The sequence below is a fragment of the Macrobrachium nipponense genome, chromosome 35 (genome assembly GCF_015104395.2).
Source record: "Macrobrachium nipponense isolate FS-2020 chromosome 35, ASM1510439v2, whole genome shotgun sequence".
Taxonomy (NCBI): Eukaryota; Metazoa; Arthropoda; class Malacostraca; order Decapoda; family Palaemonidae; genus Macrobrachium; species Macrobrachium nipponense.
Genome location: NC_061096.1, coordinates 17,103,550 through 17,123,658, shown reverse-complemented (window position 1 = coordinate 17,123,658; position 20,109 = coordinate 17,103,550). Strand labels below are relative to the sequence as shown.

Sequence of the window (20,109 nt, the reverse complement as noted above, 5' to 3'; positions counted from 1 at the left end):
TGAGATCTAAGACGGTCAATATCCCACAGCTGGGAACAACGAAGATCATAAGTGACCGCGTTGCGTGCGTGACATTCATTGCCTCTTTCGTCAGCAGCTCTCAGGATTTTATACAAAATCTCTCTCTCTCTCTCTCTCTCTCTCTGGTAGACATTAGAGGTGCTTCACACTGAGGGACCTGGGGAAACCCGAACGAGCTGTAAGGTCTGTAAGGTAAGGTCTCTCTCTCTCTCTCTCTCTCTCTCTTGTGAAGGCAAGCACTCACTTTGTTAGGATTTACTTCATACTATAGAATCTACTACCTCTCTCTCTCTCTCTCTCTCTCTCTCTCTCTCTCAGTAACCTGCATGTGCCTTCTAATTAGGCTTCTTGTATTCAGTTTACATTTGGGAGACGAAAAAACTTCATTATAACATCCCGACATTGAAACATTGCAAGCAGTACACCTCTGTAAGACGCCTGTGGGTATTTAGGAGGAAAACTCATTCATTTTGCCTAATATTTATAAGAATTCCAGACGTCTGAGAGATCGTGTCACCTCGCTGCTGTATTCCTATAACTGGTTCACTTAAGGTAGATTCTTGGATGAGCCCTATGCCTACGAGACGTTAGTTTGGCGGCCGCTGATTGGCTGGGAGCTGCCTACCTCCCGGTACCAGCCAATCAGCGGCCGCCAAACAAACGTCTCGTAAGAATAGGTCTCATCCAAGAATCTACCTTAAGTGAACCAGCTATAGTTCGCTTAATCAACAGCCAGCAACCGAGTTCTCGTGGACCTTCATCGGCTCGCACGCTGCGATGTCGAAGGTCAATGACCTTTGTGGAAATTATATTTGTGTTATCTGTTACTTTTAAGGCTTTCCATTTCGCGTATCTGGAACTAATATTAATTTTGATATTTCTATTGTCATATTATGTCGAATTTTAAACTGGAGAGAGAGAGAGAGAGAGAGAAGAGAGAGAGAGAGAGATTTTACTAATACGAAATCAAAACATACGTCAAAGCTCCCACGCTCGTCCCCTAGAAAGAAAGAGAGAGAGAGAGAGAGAGAGAGAGGAGAGAGAGAGAGAGAGAGAGAGAGGGGGGGGGGGGGAGGGGGGAAGAGAGAGGAGGAACGGGGGAAGAGCGATAGAAGGAAGAAAGACCTTGAATAATGATTATCGTATAAATAATGAATTTAAGGTCATCTGCGATAAGAAGCTGCGCTGAGCCCGACTGAAATCGTCTTAACATCGATCGCAAAGCAATTTTAGCGGAATGGGGGAAGGTTATTTAAATGTGGATGTTGGATACCGTAGAGTTATTCCTACTCTGGTAAATATCAACCTAAAGCAAAGTTTTTGCACCTATTATCCAATATTTGCAAAAATAATAGAAAAGTTAACATTTTTTAGCCCTGGGCTTCTTTTGTTATCATTATTCTATTAGCTCTGTTATCATTCTATTAGCTATTTGAAGTCTAAGACCCGTTGCTTCTACCCTTCCCTTCCACCAGGCTTAGGACCTACGGAAGTGCATAGATCCTCGCCGACGAAGAGAGAACTGAATATCTCTATCATCATTATACGTTGCTGCATTGTCCTTAGGGTAGTTATTCAAGAACATATTCCGTTGCATTTTAAATGAGAGAGAGAGAGAGAGAGAGAGAGAGAGAGAGAGAGAGAGAGAGAGACCATCAATCTAGCTTCCCAACCGACAATTTAATTAAGTCTTACACGCTGGAGATATAATTTACCTTGCCGTTGGAGGGAATAGACCATACATGGCTATTTGGCAACTGGACTCACAGCGGTCGGTCGGTTGATTGTAATTGTCAGATGAACTCCGTTTTAATTGGTTGCTGTCGGTGATTACTTCTGTGGAGCTTCGTTGTTAAAGCCAATGCTTCGAGTCTACCTATTCAGATGAGTTCCATTATGAAGCTTTCGTTAATCAGATCTCCCGGTAAATTCTCTCTCTCTCTCTCTCTCTCTCTCTCTCTCTCTCTCTCTCTTCCCAGGTTCCCAGGAAGCTGAGAACAATAATATCGAACCAATCATTCAAAATAACGACAACAAAGCAAACATCACATTGGAGATTTCCCTTTAAAGTTACGATTCAACAAAAGAAGGAAAACACGGCATCGATCGAAAGTTTTCCTTCCCTTCCTGGTATAAGGGTATCGTGCGGTTGGCAGGGAGACAAAGGGGGCGGAAAATATTGTGCGTCTGGCAATGGACTCACCTGAGGACAGCCGTGTTGCCGCTGATGACGTACTCATCGTACACCTGCACCTCGTAGTCTTGACGTACAACTGGAAAGAGAAAGAGAGAGAGAAAGGGTAGGGAGACGTGAGTTGCCACCAGGTTAATTTTCTTCTCTGATCAATACTGGACAGCTTTAATTAATTTCTCTTCCATTCAGTTAAATTGAAAATGTCTGTTGTTGTGCTTTAGTAATACAGCTGCCTACTTCATTTTCACAAGAGCTTTCGCTTTTCTGGAGCGATTTTTGACTATTCGGCTAAAGTGACACTACATGACTAGTATATCGAAAGGTCGGTGTTGAATTAAGAGAGCAAAAGTGCAAGTGCATGCTCCCTCTATCTTAGTCTCTTTTATTAATCATTTCTGTTCGCGGCCTGCCGGCAGCTCCCCAGCTCTGCTGACCTGCCCTGACGGTGACTGTTCGGGAGACGATCTTGCCCACGAAGGATGACGCCAGGCACCGGTAAGCTGCAGCGTGGACATCCTGCCTGTAGGACCTCGGGCTGAAGGGTAGGAAGACCAACGACCCATTTGCAAGGATTTCTCGTACGCCGGGAATGGTGCTTGCTGTCTGCAGACCGGCTTCACCAACCACCCAGGACACCTGCACAAACACAACGTCAACTCTAAGGTTTACTCTTCAGATGCGCCCCTTTAAACGCCAAACATGACAATAAAAATCCAGTTAGCAACCTTTGTATTTAATCAACTGTTAACTCAAGTTAACGTTCAGAATTAGCAGCAGAAATAGTTAATGAAAAACACTCATTTCGTTTTGCATTTCTCATGTCGGAGGGGTGATAGCATGACGTTTAACCCGGATAATCAGTGGGAAACTTTATGAAGACCTCTGTAAAATGTCAACCTGACATGAGGAGATAATGAGTAATCGTTTACAGAATATATTGAACGATGGTTATAAAAACACAAATTTAAAACAAGGTTTTAGATGATTAAAACAAATCTTTCTTGGGTGAGTGTCTATTGTAAAAATCATGCTATAAAAGACAAAATTCATAAGTACTGAATATAAATACGGCGTCTAAAACGAGACAGACAAAATGATACGTCTACACTTTATACTTTGGTTTAATTTTCGATTCTTTTCATTAATTTTTTGTTGTAACAACTAAATCCAAATGTAACTTCTATTGTACTCAAAATAACATCACTTCGATTTAAATAAAAACTACATATATCGCAGTAAATTAGTAATCCATAATAATATTTTATCTTAAATTAAAAAATATTTATAACCTCTGCACATTATTACCAGGCTTGAAAACATACTAGTAATATACATACACACATATATACATATATATAGATATATATATATATATATATATATATATATATATACATATATATATATATATATATAAATATATATATAATATATATATATAGATATATAAAATATGACGAGACACGTATACAAGTATTCAAAAATTTTCAAAACGCTAGTAATATGGGTTATCGATGCGGCATATTTATACGATAATAATTCTATCTAAGAAGTTTGCAACAGAATCCAAACCTGCTTTAGTATAGTATATGTACACACACACACACACACACACACACACACACACACACATATATATATATATATATATATATATATATATTATGCGTGATTGTGTATTGTGTGTACATGCATGCGTGTGTACAAGTTTATTCAATGAAGAAAGCTTTCCTTACTCTCAAGAAAGACTATTAGGTTATTGAAAGAGAGCGTTTGGTACCAAATGCAATTAATTAACCAGATATATAACTTAAATGAGAAAAAAACGAATACAGAGACAATCTCTCACTTAATAGATAATTTCTGTAATACTGAAGAGAATAAGGCAACTTACATAAAATGCGTATGGTTTCTGTCTTGATCATTTTCAAAACTTATGAAGGAAAAGAATGATAACCATAATCACGACTTACATATAATCAATGTAGTAAACAAATATGTAATAACTGCACAGATTAGTGCTCTATCTCCCGTATTTAATGTGTCTAGGAAGAGAGGGAAAGAAACGTGATATAGCAAGCAAGTCTACGAGGAGAGAGGAAAAGAGCAATATAAATCAATCAATCTCTCTCTCTCTCTCTCTCTCTCTCTCTCTCTCTATATATATATATATATATATATATAATATATATATATATATATATATATATATATATATAAATTTCATTGCACATGATCAGCGCGTCTACGAGGAAAAGAGCAACATGAATTATTACCTCTCTCTCTCTCTCTCTCTCTCTCTCTCTCTCTCTCTCTCTCTCTCTCTCTCTCTCACACACACACACACACACACACACACATAGCTCTTCTACTGCACATGGTCAGTGCGTGTATAAGAGGAAAAGAGCAACAACATAGATTATCATCTCTCTCTCTCTCTCTCTCTCTCTCTCTCTCTCTCTCTCTCTCCAGTGTTGTGGATGTGTGTTTACCCAGTTATGGTTTCATTAATTTATTACATTGTAACGGCAATACCTATGTATTCAGATTCTTTAGATTTTAAGGTTCTGAAGATTTTAAGATTTTAAGTTCTTAGAAGTCTTGTCAGTAGTTGAACCCTTTTGTACTTCTCATTATTGTATGTATTTTTAACTCATCGTGTATACATTCTAACAATGACATGTAGAAAAACCATTGTGAATTGGAAATAAAGTTTTTGATTTGATTTGACTCTCTCTCTCTCTCTCTCTCTCTCTCTCTCTCTCTCTCTCTCTCTCTCTCTCTCTCTCTCTCTCTCTCTCTCTCTTTCCAGAAATCAACGATTTGCGTGGGTGATGGGAAGAGAACCAGACGAGGAAAGACTGACAATAAAGCACAAAAACACTTGGAATGCAAAGAAAAGCTTCAAACGAACTACAGGTCACTTAGCTACAGCAACTCACATGCATTTTGAACTTTGCCATTTACGGCCTTTTTCTACTCTTTCAATCTGCTGCACTTTAAATAAATTCACATGTTGTCATTCAAGGAGACAAACCAATTAGCTCCTATACATTTATTTTTTGCAACTTTTTTTTTCTGTGAAACAGGAAAACTATTTTTATTTATTACTCTTTTTTCTCTCTCTGTCTCTTGGAAGTTACTGCATCATTAGTGCTGTGCTTCATTATATATATATATATATATATATATATATATATATATATATATATATATATATACTATATATATATGTGTGTGTGTGTGTGTGTGTGTGTGTGTGTGTGTGTGTGTGTGTATGTGTTTGCGTGTATATAAATGTGTGTCCACATATACATACTGGGAATATAAAAATGTAAAACATGAAAGTATGTGTGTTTATGCCTGCTTATATATATATAATATATATATATATATATATATATATAGATGAGAGAGAGAGAGAGAGAGAGAGAGAGAGAGAGAGAGAGAGAGAGAGCATATTACGCAAGGAATGGTTTAGCATAACCCATTAAAAGTCGTGCTCAGCGAGGCCATTCCCCTACGTAAAAAAGGCAACGAGATATGTTTATCGCGTGAGTAACCGGCAGTTTGTGACGTCATCACTAACCCCACCCCTCCACATCCCACCCCGCCTAAGATCGTCCAAGGCAAACCAGAGGCAGTGAAGGACAAGGCCTGGAGAGTAGAGCCTTTGCTCGCTTGACCTTCGTGAAGGATATCGTGTGATACACATAATTCCTCTATGGCAAATTGTTTCAGGCTAGCGTGTTATACGTAGACTACACATAACTTCTCTATAGCAACTTTTTTAAGGAAAGTATGTTATACATATAATTCCTCTATGGCAACTCATTTAAGGAAAGTATGTTATACACATCTATGACAACTTTTTTTAAGGATATCGCGTTATACACATAATTCCTCTATGACAACGTTTTTTTTTCTTTTGTCAACTGAAAAGGGAAGTGAATGCCATAGAATCTTTTTTAAAATGCTCAATATCTCGCTCACTACAAGAAAACAAAAACGACACACAAATATGATGATATTTTGTTTCTCAACTGAAGGCCTTGGCATTAATCCAGTATATTTTAGACAAAATAATATATACTCGTAAAATTATTCTCATACGTGATCAAGCTAATCTATTTCTTGTTGTAATATTGAATCAGCTCTGAATCAGCTCAGAATACTTTCTTTCTTCTTTTCAAACTAGATTAAGATTAACATTTAAATTAATATTTTCTTTCTTCTCGTCAAACTCGATTAACATTTAGATCATGTTGTATAAAATGTGATATAGTATTAACATATTTCATGTTTACATTTGTGACTTCAAAAAGCTAGACTATGAAAAAGTGCGAAAACTTTTTGGAAACTTTTGGAAATATGCAAAACCATAAGCTGTACTTTGATATAATTTTTGAGATTAATTTTTTCCCTTTTTGGGAAATATGTAGAGCATAAATCTGAAAATATTAGTTCTGGTGTGTATGTGTTTGTGTTCGTAAAGTTCTATGCTAACAAATAAAATTAAAAAAGCGAAAACAAAATAAAGACGAATAATCATTTTACTTTTTTTAGCACGTTTCCGACTGTAGGTGTTTTCAAATATATGCTGAATCAAGAAAATTAATACAAACATGCAACACTAAATATATTGCATATTTAAATGTTCTTAGAGTTTGTAAAATCCAAAAAACATACATTAAATATACATGCATATATATATATATATATATATATATATATATATATATATATATATATATATATATATGTGTGTGTGTGTGTGTGTGTGTGACTATATATATATATATATATATATATATATATATATATATATATATATATATATAAATATAAATATATATATATATATATATATATATATATCCTACTAAAACATAATCTTGTGAATTTGCAATGGCCCTGCTTGTTTGTTTATTGGGCTTTAAAATATGTAAAGTTAAAACACTAGTGTATTTGTGTTTTTGCAAACTGAACTGGCTTTTGAAATATGTTTAATTAAGACACTCGTAAATCTTGTGTATTTTCAAAATGTTTAATTAAGACTCATACTTTGTGTATTTTCAAACTTAATTATTCTTTAAAAATGTTTAAATTAAAACACTGATTAAGCTTTAGAGATTGCTAACTTAATAGCCCTGTAAATATGTAAAATTTAAGCAAATATAATTAGCGTTTGCAAACTTAATTGCCATTATAATATGTAAAATTAAAACACTAAAATAACTTCCGTGTTTGCGAACTAATTTCGCTTATAATATGCAAAATTAAAACACTGACACAACATAAGTGTTTACAAACTTAATAGACCCTAAAATATGTAAAATTAAAACTATAATATAAATTATATTTTTTGTAAATTTAGTTTCCCTTAAAATATGCAAACGTAAAATACTAACATAACTTGTGTATTTCAAAGCGTAAATTTCTCGAATAAACAGGGAAGAGCGCCAAACCAGAGAAAGCCCTGCAGGGCCATTCGCGATGTCCCTTATCTCTTACCGTAGGAGCAGGATTCCCGTGAGCCGTACAGTGGAGAGCCGCCCCCGTGGTATTTAGGAAAGTGAGGCTATTTGGTGGCTCCACGACGAATTGGGGACCTTCTTGTACCCCGGCACGACACTCTCCTGCAGATTGGGGGAAAAGAAATGGGCCTTGTTATTATTACGTACAGGACAGCTGGTTCTTACAGGATCAGGTCAGAAAATGAAAGAACTTGTTTAATGTTGACACCATAATAATAATAATAATAATAATAATAATAATAATAATAATAATAATAATAATAATAATAATAATAATAATAATAATAATAATAATAATAATAATAATAATAATAATAATAGGCGCGATCCCAAGATCCCTGAAAAGGAATCTGGAAAAACTACGGATATACCGCGCCTTGTTTAACTTCCACCTGTGTGTGCCAGAGAAAAAGTCTAATTTCAGAACTGCTGTCTTTCCCCTTATCGAGATTATGTACATCGGCCAGCTCTGAACAGATATCAACCTTGAAAAAAAGAGAATATTAAGAAGAACTAAAAATACATTGTATAAGATCAATTCCACTGTTGCTGTCATTCTTGTTAACAGGGGAATAATAATAATAATAATGATAATAAGGATAATAATAATAATAATGTAACGGTTCCGTTGTTATCTTACCATTATTCATACCTTCAGTAAAATTAAATATTTTTAATGGTAGTAACAAAACCATACACTAGTATCACCTTTTGACAAATTCATATTAACACTATACCCAAATATTAGTCAATGGTCGTAATAAAGTCTTACACCAGTATCCCCTTTTGACAAATAATAGAGCAATCATTATATGCGGCTATTCATTCAACAAACTCATTCTTTCAATTAGAACAGAATGCTTCCTTATCAGTTCTGCTCACTATGCTCTATGCCTTCAGTCATTCCCACAATATCATGCCTGAATCCAATGTCTTATTTTATTTAATGCCCTAGCATAATGTATTTACCTGTTCTGCGTGTTTACCTGTGCTCTAGGTGATCTTTCAAATATCACCAATCATCAGAGGAGATTTATATTCTCAATCTACGTAAACACTTTGTATGAAAACAACAACGTTATCGTCATACAATGCGGGTAATGAAAATATGATCTGGCCAACATGACGAGACAGTTATAATTGATCTGAAATAATTATATCGCAAGCCGATTGTTAGAGCAACGGTGATGTAAGGATTTTGTGAAGTGGAAGATATGAAACCGAGATATGCCTTTCTGCGTCGGCTGTTATGAAAGAGAAATTGTCGGAGGTTTTCATATTTAAACTTTTGTTCTTCTATTTCTGACTGTCAACATCGACAGCGATATCATTATAGCTAATGACAATTAGGTGTTGATGCTGTTCAGCGCCAAACGTACATCAAAATATTATCTAAAAAGAGACTGAAGGGAATAACATAAGATGACTACAGGATCAAAACGTGATTTAAAAAAAACGAATTCGTGAAGAATAACAAATACAATGAATGAATAATCTGGAGGACACGATACACAGCCATACGTCAGAAAAACAAGTTACAAGATGATGTAAGGATATAGCTAGAAACATAAATAATGTGATGCAAGAGAAAACTAGAACAAGTAAGAGGGTTCTTTGGCCGTAAGTTAGCCTGTGCTAGTGAAAGGTGTGGTTGTAGAATTCAGGTCGTGAATAAGAGGCTACTTTAACTTTCCAAAAAGAAAAACTCGAGTGCTGAGTGAGAGTGCCATACAACCCTTAAAGAAGAGAGGACTTTAGAAGCTGGGCACGTTTGAGATGTAGGCTTGAAGGAGTTACAAATGAACCTGCACTTGTCATTGTTGTTGTTAGATTAAGCGCCTTTATGCCAGCGACGGCTTTTCCTTCACTTCCGGAGGTAAAGAGTGAGATTTGGTTGTTAAAATGTGAGAGAGGAGACATTTTACAGAATCTGTCCCATAGAAGGAAAAGGCGGAGAAAAATGCGTGCACTGACGAAGAATTTAAAGGAAGAATTTGATGAATTAAAGACCGACTGTAATAAAAGAATAAGAAAATTAAGAATGTTTCAAATGACGGACGACAAGGACCTACCTGAAATCTGGTTAGGCTCAGTGTCTTTAGTTATTTGTTTCCGTGGAGCTTCTTGAAGGAGTATGCTGTCCATAGACCCACAAATACGTTACGTAAAATTCAAAATTCTTAAGTTACGTTAACATCCATTACATTATCCAGCAACACGAGAACATGGCTTGGAAAAAAATGACTTTTGCTGCTTGCTGATGACCATATCAGTTTCATTATTCATACCTTCATTTACAGCAAATGCTAAGATGTTCTTTGTAAATCCAGTTTACTAAGATTAGCAAAAATGAAAAATGTGAGAAAATATCAAAGTATTCAGAGGCTGAGATGCATACTGAACTTTTTTTACAACTAGAATAATTGAAGTAGAGTTTCAAATCATGCCATGAAACGTCTTGTGTATGAATCACAACAGCTTTTCGAGAACAACTGATAATAACTTGAGGTAATGGAATAAATTCAAAAGATTTCATAGGGACTACGCTGTAATTCAATGAAAGTCCGTACGTCAGTTCAAGGATGTGCAAATGAAACTAAATGATAGACATATTAGGAAGCTCAAGTATGTAGCCGATCACCCTACCAACTGATTTTTTTAACTATTATTAAATGTTATAGTTGACACAACAGTCTAATGTTACTTTTATATAAATCAGCAATGTCTTTCATAATAATAAAACGCTTTATACTGCGGACTCTTCTCTCTCTCTCTCTCTCTCTCTCTCTCTCTCTCTCTCTCTCTCTCTCTCTCTCTTCTCTCTCTCTCTCTGCTCTCTCTATCTCTCCTTCGTATCCTTCTCTCAAATCTCTCTCTCTCTCTCTCTCCTCTTCTACTTCTTGCTTTACAGGTAAATGACAAACCTAGTTTTACCCTGATGAAACGGGAGCATCTTCCAGACCCACCCGTTTTCAAAAGAAATATCTTTATCTTTCCACTTTCTTTGTTCCTTTTATATCAATCACTTACCAATGACTTAATTCGCGGAACATGCCCGTTGTTGCTGTTGTAAACATTGCTTTAAGTATCTCTTGATGAGGATGGATTCTTTCCTCCTCCTCCTCCTCCTCTTCTTCTACTACTCCTCCACCTCCTCCTCCTCCAAGGTTTCTCATCTTTCCCTCCCCCAACGAATTCTTTCATCCATGAGATTCCTTTCTGCTCAATCAATACGTTTCTCAGAAAAGTAATAATAGGTCAAGGAAGATTTCTCCTACCCCTGCTCCTCTCCCTCATACTCCCCCCTTCCCTCTTACTCTCCCTCTCCTCCTCTGTCTGCTTTTTTTTTTTATTCGACTGAATACGCTGCACAGGTTGATTTGATATTCATTTTCCTGGACTACATCTGAGGTAAAACCACGTGTGTTTGTGCGTGCGTGTGTAACCCACTATGTAAAGTTATGTGGAAGGGGCCACGTACCCACACATCCATACGCTCACACTCTCCATAAATTGAGGGAGGGGGAGGAGGGGTGGGGAGATATCTGCGTCCGTAGGTGCGCCTCTGTGTGTGTAGAAAGAGTTTTATTACAACTCCATATTCACACTCCTTCATAAACTTGTTTATAAATGAGTTATTCTACGCAACAACTCCTCTCTGTACCGTGCGCACGTAAATCCACAAGTGAGGACTATTAATTTATGAAAATGTATGCAAATGTATGTATTTATATGAGCGTGTACATCAACAGGGGACTTCGATGAGGGGAAGAGATCTTTAGCCCTATTCCCGAAGAGAGTTTCCCAGGCTTCTTCCTCCTCCTGGTGCGGCTTGATTCTGTTGGTGACGGTGCTATCGGTTGTTTGTCTTTGATGAGTATGCAAAGGACATCAACAATGGTAATGTAGTCTCCCTTTGAACAAAGTGCTTATATATACATATACATATATATATAGAATTATTTATATTTTTATATATATATATATATATATATATATGATATATATATATATATAACGACAACATACATACATACATATATATGTATATATATATATAGATATATATATATATATAATGTTAACAATATAATTTATCGCACAGGCTACCTTCCTGTTGGTCACTGAAAGTAGTTTTGAATTGGTATACTGTACATGCTTTTTTTTCTCTGACACTCGTGAAGAAGCCAAATAAGCATATTTGATGTTACAATTAATTCGTTGTATCAAAACAATTTACACATACACACACACACACACACACACACACAATATATATATATATATATATATATATATGTATATATATATAGTATATATATATATTTATATATATGTATATAGTATATATATATATATATATATATATATATATATATATATATATATATATATATATGTATGTATGCATGTGTGTGTTTGTGTACATTGTTTTGATACAAAGAATTGATTGTATCATTAAATAAGCTGATTTGGCTTCTGCACGAGTGTCAGATAAATGAAAAAATCATGTACTGTATACCCAATTGCAAAACTACATTTCAATGAACGGGCATGATAGCCTGTACGATAAATCTATTGCCAACATTACCGAGTTCATTTCAAAGAATAAAGTGAGCATGAGCTTCAGTTCTGCGTAAATGGAATACCGGGGTTATTTCAACGTGACTGACACGTGCATCTAACTTTCAATTATTCAATGGCACGCGCAGAATACCTAAATTAGCTTAATTACTGTATTAAGGAATTCCCGGTACAAAACTATTAAATGTTGTCATTTTTGGAATGTAGGTTGAGAAAAAATTGGTTATGGTCTGTCACTCCATTCGCTGCTATTTCAATGAAAGCCGTGAACTGGTTTTATGTGACGGTTATTATAACGAGCCAAAATAGTAAATGAAATGAGTACTATGCCGAGTAAATCTTCATTTGGATATTCACGCCTCTTATATGACAAACATAAGCAAAGGAAATGGGAAGTATCTCTACCAATTTTCAAAATCAAAGATACACGGCTACTTTTTAAAAATTATATGAAAGCTTATGAACAAAAAATTAAAATGCAAATTAGATATTTTTTTAAAAACTATACGACCGCTTAAAATGAAAATTCATCTCCGTGGAGAAATCATTGCAGAGATAACTTGAGCAAAGCTGTTTTCAAGATGCACCAGGAACCGAGATTCCCAGGTAACACGGGGATAATGGAACTCTGTCTCCCCGAACACGCGAGCAACCATAAAAAGAAAAAAGGCCGCCTGTTCATCGTAACTTCTTAAGTGAACCATTTTCCAGTTAGAGGCGGCTTCCCCAGGGCCTCGTAACCTTGGTTAGCTGTCCACGAAGAAGAGACGGGTGGCCGCTGGGGACTTTCAACAGGAAAACTGCCCTTCTCGCAAAGGGAGGATATTTTCAACTGTCTTCGGATAACCTCCAGGCGCTCCTAAAGGGAGCAAGATCCTTCCAGATTACCTTTTTTATTTCAAGGCAAAACTTCAGCTGCCTCTGCTCCTCCTGGCTGTGCGCAGTTAGAATTCTGATCTCTCTCTCTCTCTCTCTCTCTCTCTCTCTCTCTCTCTCTCTCTCTCTACAGGTTATACCATTTGTCGCCCCACCGTTTGTCTAGCATGTCATTAAACGTTGTGGGGTCAGGGGTGAAGCAAATGTTTCTCAGAAAACATTTATGCTCAACGTAATCTAAATGGGGCACATAAAGTATATGTAATGATGATGATGAGGATGATGATGAGATGATGATGATGATGATGATGAGAGAGAAAGAGAGAGAGAGTGAGAGAATTTCTTAACAGAACTGAGAAGAAGTAGCAGAAAAGAAAATGGGAACCAGACAGCAGTCGTGAAATATACATGAACAAAGACAATCATTCAGAGAGACAGACAGACAAGTCACACGAACAGACGGACAGAACGGCACAGACGGACAAGCATCGCTAAGAGGGAAGCAAGAAGTTTGCCCCGGAAGCGGATTATCTTCGCTCCCGAGAGAACTGAAACAAGGTTTAATGACGGGAAGGATGAAAGCATCTTGAACATCTGGTTCCTTCTCCAGGTCTCCGATCATGAAAGCGCCTTGGTTTGACTTCGTTGCCGTGATTTTCACATTAATGGAACCACCGGGCGATGGGGGTGTGTGTGTGTGTGTGTTGATTCTGTCGCTGTAGAGTTGCCCTTTATGATCTTATTCATTGTACAATATATATATATATATATATATATATATATATATATATATATATATATATACATGTTACAATATTATATTTATAATATAGTTATATATAATATATATATATATATATATATATACATTATATAAATATATATGCATATTCTGTCGCTATAGAGTTGCAGTATATAATCTTTATTTATTGTACAATTTATATAATAATAATATAATATATATATATATATATATATATATTATATATAATATATATATATATATATATGTATTACACCAAAATAGAGGCCCGTGATTGACTTTTCACTCGAACTTCATAACACGCAATGCCCCAAAAACTCACGCAGGAACGTTATTCATTTATCCTCCGCGTACGAGAAATCTAAACGCTTCTCTCATATATCCACTGTAGAGACCTCCATGCGTCGAAGCGCACAATATAATTATTTGTCGGGTGAAATACAATCATCTCCTATTACGAGACGTCAAATGTAACTAAGCAACCGTAATGGAATTATTTTTTCGCCGAAAACTGGAAATAACGGGGTTACTAGGGTCATTCTTACCGCATAAATTAATTGAAAACTTTTTTTATTTTGTTTCTCAATTAAAAACATTAATTAGAGGACATTTTGGAATAGCAGGAACAATTCTAATTACGCCTCACTCTTCTGTTGCGGATATGAACTCCGAGGGGAAACGAATTCGAATGCTGTTAAAACTTCTGCTTTTTTACCCTTTTGCATCACGAAACAATAACATTAGTTAAGCAACTCGACAGATGAAAATCTCCTGACTTAGACGCGCTTGAACTCAGCCTGAGAAATATTGCAAAATAATTTGGAGGCGATCCACTCCGTGGTACCGTGGGACGGGAGTACTAATACTCTAATCTCTCGTGTAGGGGTCTATCTCGTTATCTCATTAGGGTCCTCTACAGTTTCCGATTTCTACGAAGCCTTTTTTTTCCCTCTCTCTCAAAACGGATCCATTAAAGGTTACAGTTCGCATAAGGATGCAAAAACGAATGATAATACGATTAATACCAAAAAGGCTCCACACTGAATGCGCGTTTGCAATTACTATACATCACAGAAACCGTGAGAAACGACACGCCATGCGTCAAACCTCTGGCAAATAAGCGGACTACGACGCTGGCAGCAGGACGCAAGGGTGCAATGAACTAATGTAATTTATAACGACGCCGAGTGACTAATATGATTAATTTTTCCAATGGTGTCCTCGGACTGACCAAATCCACTGTCATTTTTTCGGGTCTTCCCGCTCGAAATTCTCTTTCTGAAGCAACGATGGTTTGGGGGAAAACAATTAGGTAAATCATCATAAGGTATCTAAGTAAATAATTGGGTAACAGACATAAAATCATTTGTTATTATTATTATTATTATTATTATTATTATTATTATTATTATTATTATTATTATTATTATTATTATTATTATTATCAACATGAGTGATATTCATGGGCTTAATTACTTAAACTTTATTCCAGAAAAGCAATAAGCAAGCATACAGTCCAAAGAAGACTGATAGCTTTGAAAACAGCTACCCTAAAAAATCATCAGGTCAAAACATACCAAGGAAGGTGCTTGGTAGGGCTTTGACCGAGGCAGTAAGACAGATGACCGAAGGGTTGCAAGAGAAAGGACAGTGTGGGTTTAGACAAAGGCGAGGGAAGGGTTGCAAGAGAAAGGACAGTGTGGGTTTAGACAACGGCGAGGGAAGGGTTGCAAGAGAAAGGACAGTGTGGGTTTAGACAAAGCCGAGGGTTTGGCATTAAATGTTTATAAAATAAAGCAATTATGTGAGAGGTTGAAATATAATGTAAACAAAGTTGTATGTGACGTTGAAAGAACTGAGAGAGGTAATGTGAATGGTACTAAAGTCCATATTATAGAAAGTATGTTGTTATAGTTATAAAATTGGAAGTGAAACGTGCGTTAGAAAGTGTAATCAGTAAAGTGAGTGACCTAGAATGAAAATGAGGCTGAGAGGAGCGTGTACTGCATCTGTGTGGTTGTTTAACATCTTGACTGATGGGGTGGCACCAGAAGGCAAAGACATGATAGCAGATGCAGGCGTCCAATTGTGTAAAATAGCTGTTGTGAAGAGAAACTGTAAACTAGTTTAAGAGACTGCACGTTTGTGCAAGAGGAGAAGGTAACGAGCAGGTGTGAGCAAGAGTAAGATTATATGGGTAAATGGAAGCCAGGAAAATGGAGTAATGAACGTTAGCGTATATAGTGGAAGGAAGGGAGCATATACTCATAGATATTTAGAGGTAAAAAATATAGGAAGATATTAAGCAAGCTAAAAGTAGGTAGCAATATACGCGCAAAAGACTGAGAGTAAAAGTAGACTCTCTGCAAGGTGAAAGTTGCCGGAAGTCATCTGGGATTTATTTCCAATTTAAGTTCTTGGAATTAATTCATCAATGTCTCAAGGCATAAAAAAAAAAAGTATAAGTCATCAGGAAAAATGTTTAAGAACTGGTTTAACCCCAAATAGACACTATTTTTCAATTTAATATAATTATATATATATATATATATATATATATATATTATATATATATATATATTTATATTTTATATTATATATACATATATATAAGAGAGAGAGGAGAAGAGAGAGAGGAGAGAGAGAGGTGAGGTGTGCTTGTCATCTTATTCTCATCAATGGCACTCCATTAGAATCACTTTTCTTAATGACCTAACTTTGCGCAAAATGGACTGAAAGGTTTCATGCAAGCACCCGAGCTTAACTACGAAGTCACAACAATTTAGATATTTATTCCATTCACAAATTTACCATGTTGATTCTCCTCAGGTGCTTAAAGTCTTTATGGCTGCATAGAAGTAGCACATTTCAGCGTTAACCCAACTCTCTCTCTCTCTCTCTCTCTCTCTCTCTCTCTCTCTCTCTCAGTAAAATTTCCTTAAGTAGAGGCTGTACACGAGTTTATTTCCAAGACTGGAATCTGACGCCACGCCTTACCCACTATATAAGTAGAAAAAAAAAGATAAATAAATAAAGTCTCCAGCTAGTGGATTATCGCAGTCCACATAATGCCTGTGTTGCCAGATTTCATCACTAAATAACCATCGTGATAAAATGGGCTGTAATTCTCCTGCCATCCCACTCGAGGTCGTTATCCTGATGCAAGTCCTCGATAAGAACGTATTATTATTCATCAACGGCGACATTTAAGTCTTTCTTAAGAGAGCAGAGTGATTAAGCTAAATTGGATTTTCCTTAATCGTCGTACATCTCAGGTGCACTGAATTGGATTCCCGTAAAGTTATCGTACAAACTTAGGTAGTCATAATTCACGTCCAAATGACACAGTCTCTTATTTCATTAGAGCAGTCTATCTTTTGCCGCTCCTCATCACCATTTTCGCTGATGAATTGCTGGAGCATATTTCTTAAATTCCATTACCTAAGCCTCAGGTTTAGCACGGCCGGGGTGAACATATTTCGCGAGACCCGGCCACGAAAATGAGTTGATCGGTCTCCGTCGCAAGCTACTTTCACCTTTATTCTTCGCAACAATCATCTCGCAATAATGATGAAGAAAAAGGACAGTCCAAAAGGCAGGTGGAAGATCTTCAGCAGAAATTAGAGACAGATGTCATACGTAAAAAGGATTTGAAAGATATTCATTAAAGAATTGGGAAGAAATTCATTAACGAACTTGAAAGATGATTATTAAAGCATTTGAAAGATATTCATTTAAGAATTTGATAGATGTTTATTAAAGCATTTGAAAGATATTCATTAAAGAATTTAAAAGATATTCATGAAAGAATCTGTCAGCGGATCATTGCTACTTAGCAAGATAAGGTTAGAGAACAGACAAACAAATAATAATGCAGTGAGGTTTTGTATATCTATATTTGTATATACATGGAGTATGTAAGTATGTTTGTACTCAAGCTACAAGGCTAAATACTGTGTGATTGTATACGTACTTAGAAAACATGAGATCCGTTCCCTGTGCATACATACGTACACATCAAATGCTTACAGGAAAGGATGACAGACACATACGTATATGTGCGTGTATATGTATACACACGCACACCCTTGCCTAGCTGCTCGTGAGGGGTTATAAAAAAAAGAATTTATTACCAATTACATCTGGAAAAGTAAAATTTACACCAGAGGCTAAGGGCAGCGCCTCTATATTTTGTGCGCCAGTACCACTCTGTGACATTTCATTACGAAAGTGGATGGAAATTGCTACTTCGAAGCTTGACTGTAATCCCCTGCAAGCTATCCTGCCTACCTCTGAAAAACAGAACGAAAGACTCGCTTCGCCATAATGTCATTTTTCATTAAGTATTGCTACACGACGAACGGCACCCGAAACAAAACTCATGTGTGACAGGATGAAGTTCTGCTATTTTCCATACGTAATCATCATCATCATTATTATTATTATTATTATTATTATTAATAATAATAATAATAATTAATAATAATAATAATAATAATAATAAAATAATAATAATAATAATAATAATAATAATAATAATAATAATAATAATAATATTATTATTATTATTATTATTTATGGTTTTTCTCTAAATGAGATGTGGAAAATTGGAGTTTGAACCGTGAGATCGGAAAACAGAAATAATTACCCATTAAAAACAAAGTATTTCAGCATTCAAATTTTTCACGATTTTTAAACCGATCAAATTAAACGTAAATGGACGATCCCAGACTAAAGAAATCATCATTATACCTAAGTCTTGTCACAACGAAGCATACTAATATTACTGTTAGTGTCTTTAATAAAATCTGTTTTGTTTGTTTGTATGGTGTTCTTACGTTGCATAGAGCCAGCGGTTATTCAGCAACGTCTAGAGTGAACTTCTATCACCAGAAATACACGTCTCTAACACCTCAATGGAATACCCGAGAATCGAACTCGCGGCCACCGAGGTGGCAGGTCAAGACCATACCGATCACGCCCCTGACGCTCAAACAAAATTAGTAGCCATAATAGTGTCAGAAGAGACAGCAATCTTATCTTGCTCTTTCGAAGGATGAGTTTTCCGAAAGCCTAATACAGGCCATCGTGATGAGTGAGTTGTAAGCTTTCTACGACAGAGACAAGCTCGGATTGATCCCCGGATCAACGGTTTGAGAAATACAGATGCTGTCTCGATTAGCAAAGATCTACAACACGCTCCGTTTTAAACTTTCAAAACGCAAAACGCGTACGGAACGGTCTAAATAAACAAAACACACACACATATATATGTGTGTATATATGTATGTGTTTATATGTGTATGCATACATACATACATAATATATATATATATATATATATATATATAATATATACATATATATTCCTATCAACATCTTCATTATTACGTACCCTATGAATAAAAGTAGGCCGTAAAAAAAATAAGGTAATCTGTAGCAGCGTACCAATGGACGATGTATTGCATCATTCAGCAAATGTGCGATAAACATTTAAAACGCTTTTATAGATTCTGAATCAATACGGATGAAAAATTATCCACAAGTGCCACAATAGTATCCCATGTTAAAGAAAAAACATATAATTCAACAATAAAATACTGAAATGACTAATGGTCAAGATACATCGACAAATTGAGTGTTGACATTACACTTGCGAACTATAGTAGGTTAGTGCATAGTGAGGTCTCTCTCTCTCTCTCTCTCTCTCTCTCTCTCTCTCTCTCTCTCTCTCTCGGAGTGTGTGAATAAATATCATGTGAAAATGCATAATGCAGTCTGTGTGAGTGTGTTGGGGGCGGGAGGTGGGTGGAGATATCGTGTGAAAATGCATAATGCAGTCTCTCTCTCTCTCTCTCTCTCTCTCTCTCTCTCTCTCTCTCTCTCTCTCTGTCGAGATGCATCGTACTGAAGTGCATATTAAAGCAACTCCTCTCTCTCTTTCTCTCTCTCTCTCTCTCTCTCTCTCTCTCTCTCTCTCTCTCTCTAGTGAACAGAACGATGAGAATCATATTTATGACCTTGTAGAATATTCAGGGGCGTTGTATTGATTGGATCTGTTAGCCAGCAGCTCGAATGAGAGAGAGAGAGAGAGAGAGAGAGAGAGAGAGAGAGAGAGAGAGAGAATAATGAAA

General features: G+C 36.1%; 1 protein-coding gene across 2 annotated transcripts in view; it reads right to left on the bottom strand.

Moving 5' to 3' along the window:
* LOC135208445 (cell adhesion molecule Dscam1-like) overlaps window positions 1–20,109 on the bottom strand; it is a 168,568-nt gene that overhangs the window by 89,093 nt on the left and 59,366 nt on the right. For both annotated transcript variants that reach the window (XM_064240630.1, XM_064240631.1), the window contains exons 2-4: window positions 7,730–7,854; window positions 2,650–2,851; window positions 2,225–2,294 (exon numbers count right to left, since the gene is read on the bottom strand). In XM_064240630.1, the coding sequence (XP_064096700.1) occupies window positions 2,225–2,294; window positions 2,650–2,851; window positions 7,730–7,854 (397 nt within the window). The remainder of the gene's footprint in view (window positions 1–2,224; window positions 2,295–2,649; window positions 2,852–7,729; window positions 7,855–20,109) is intronic.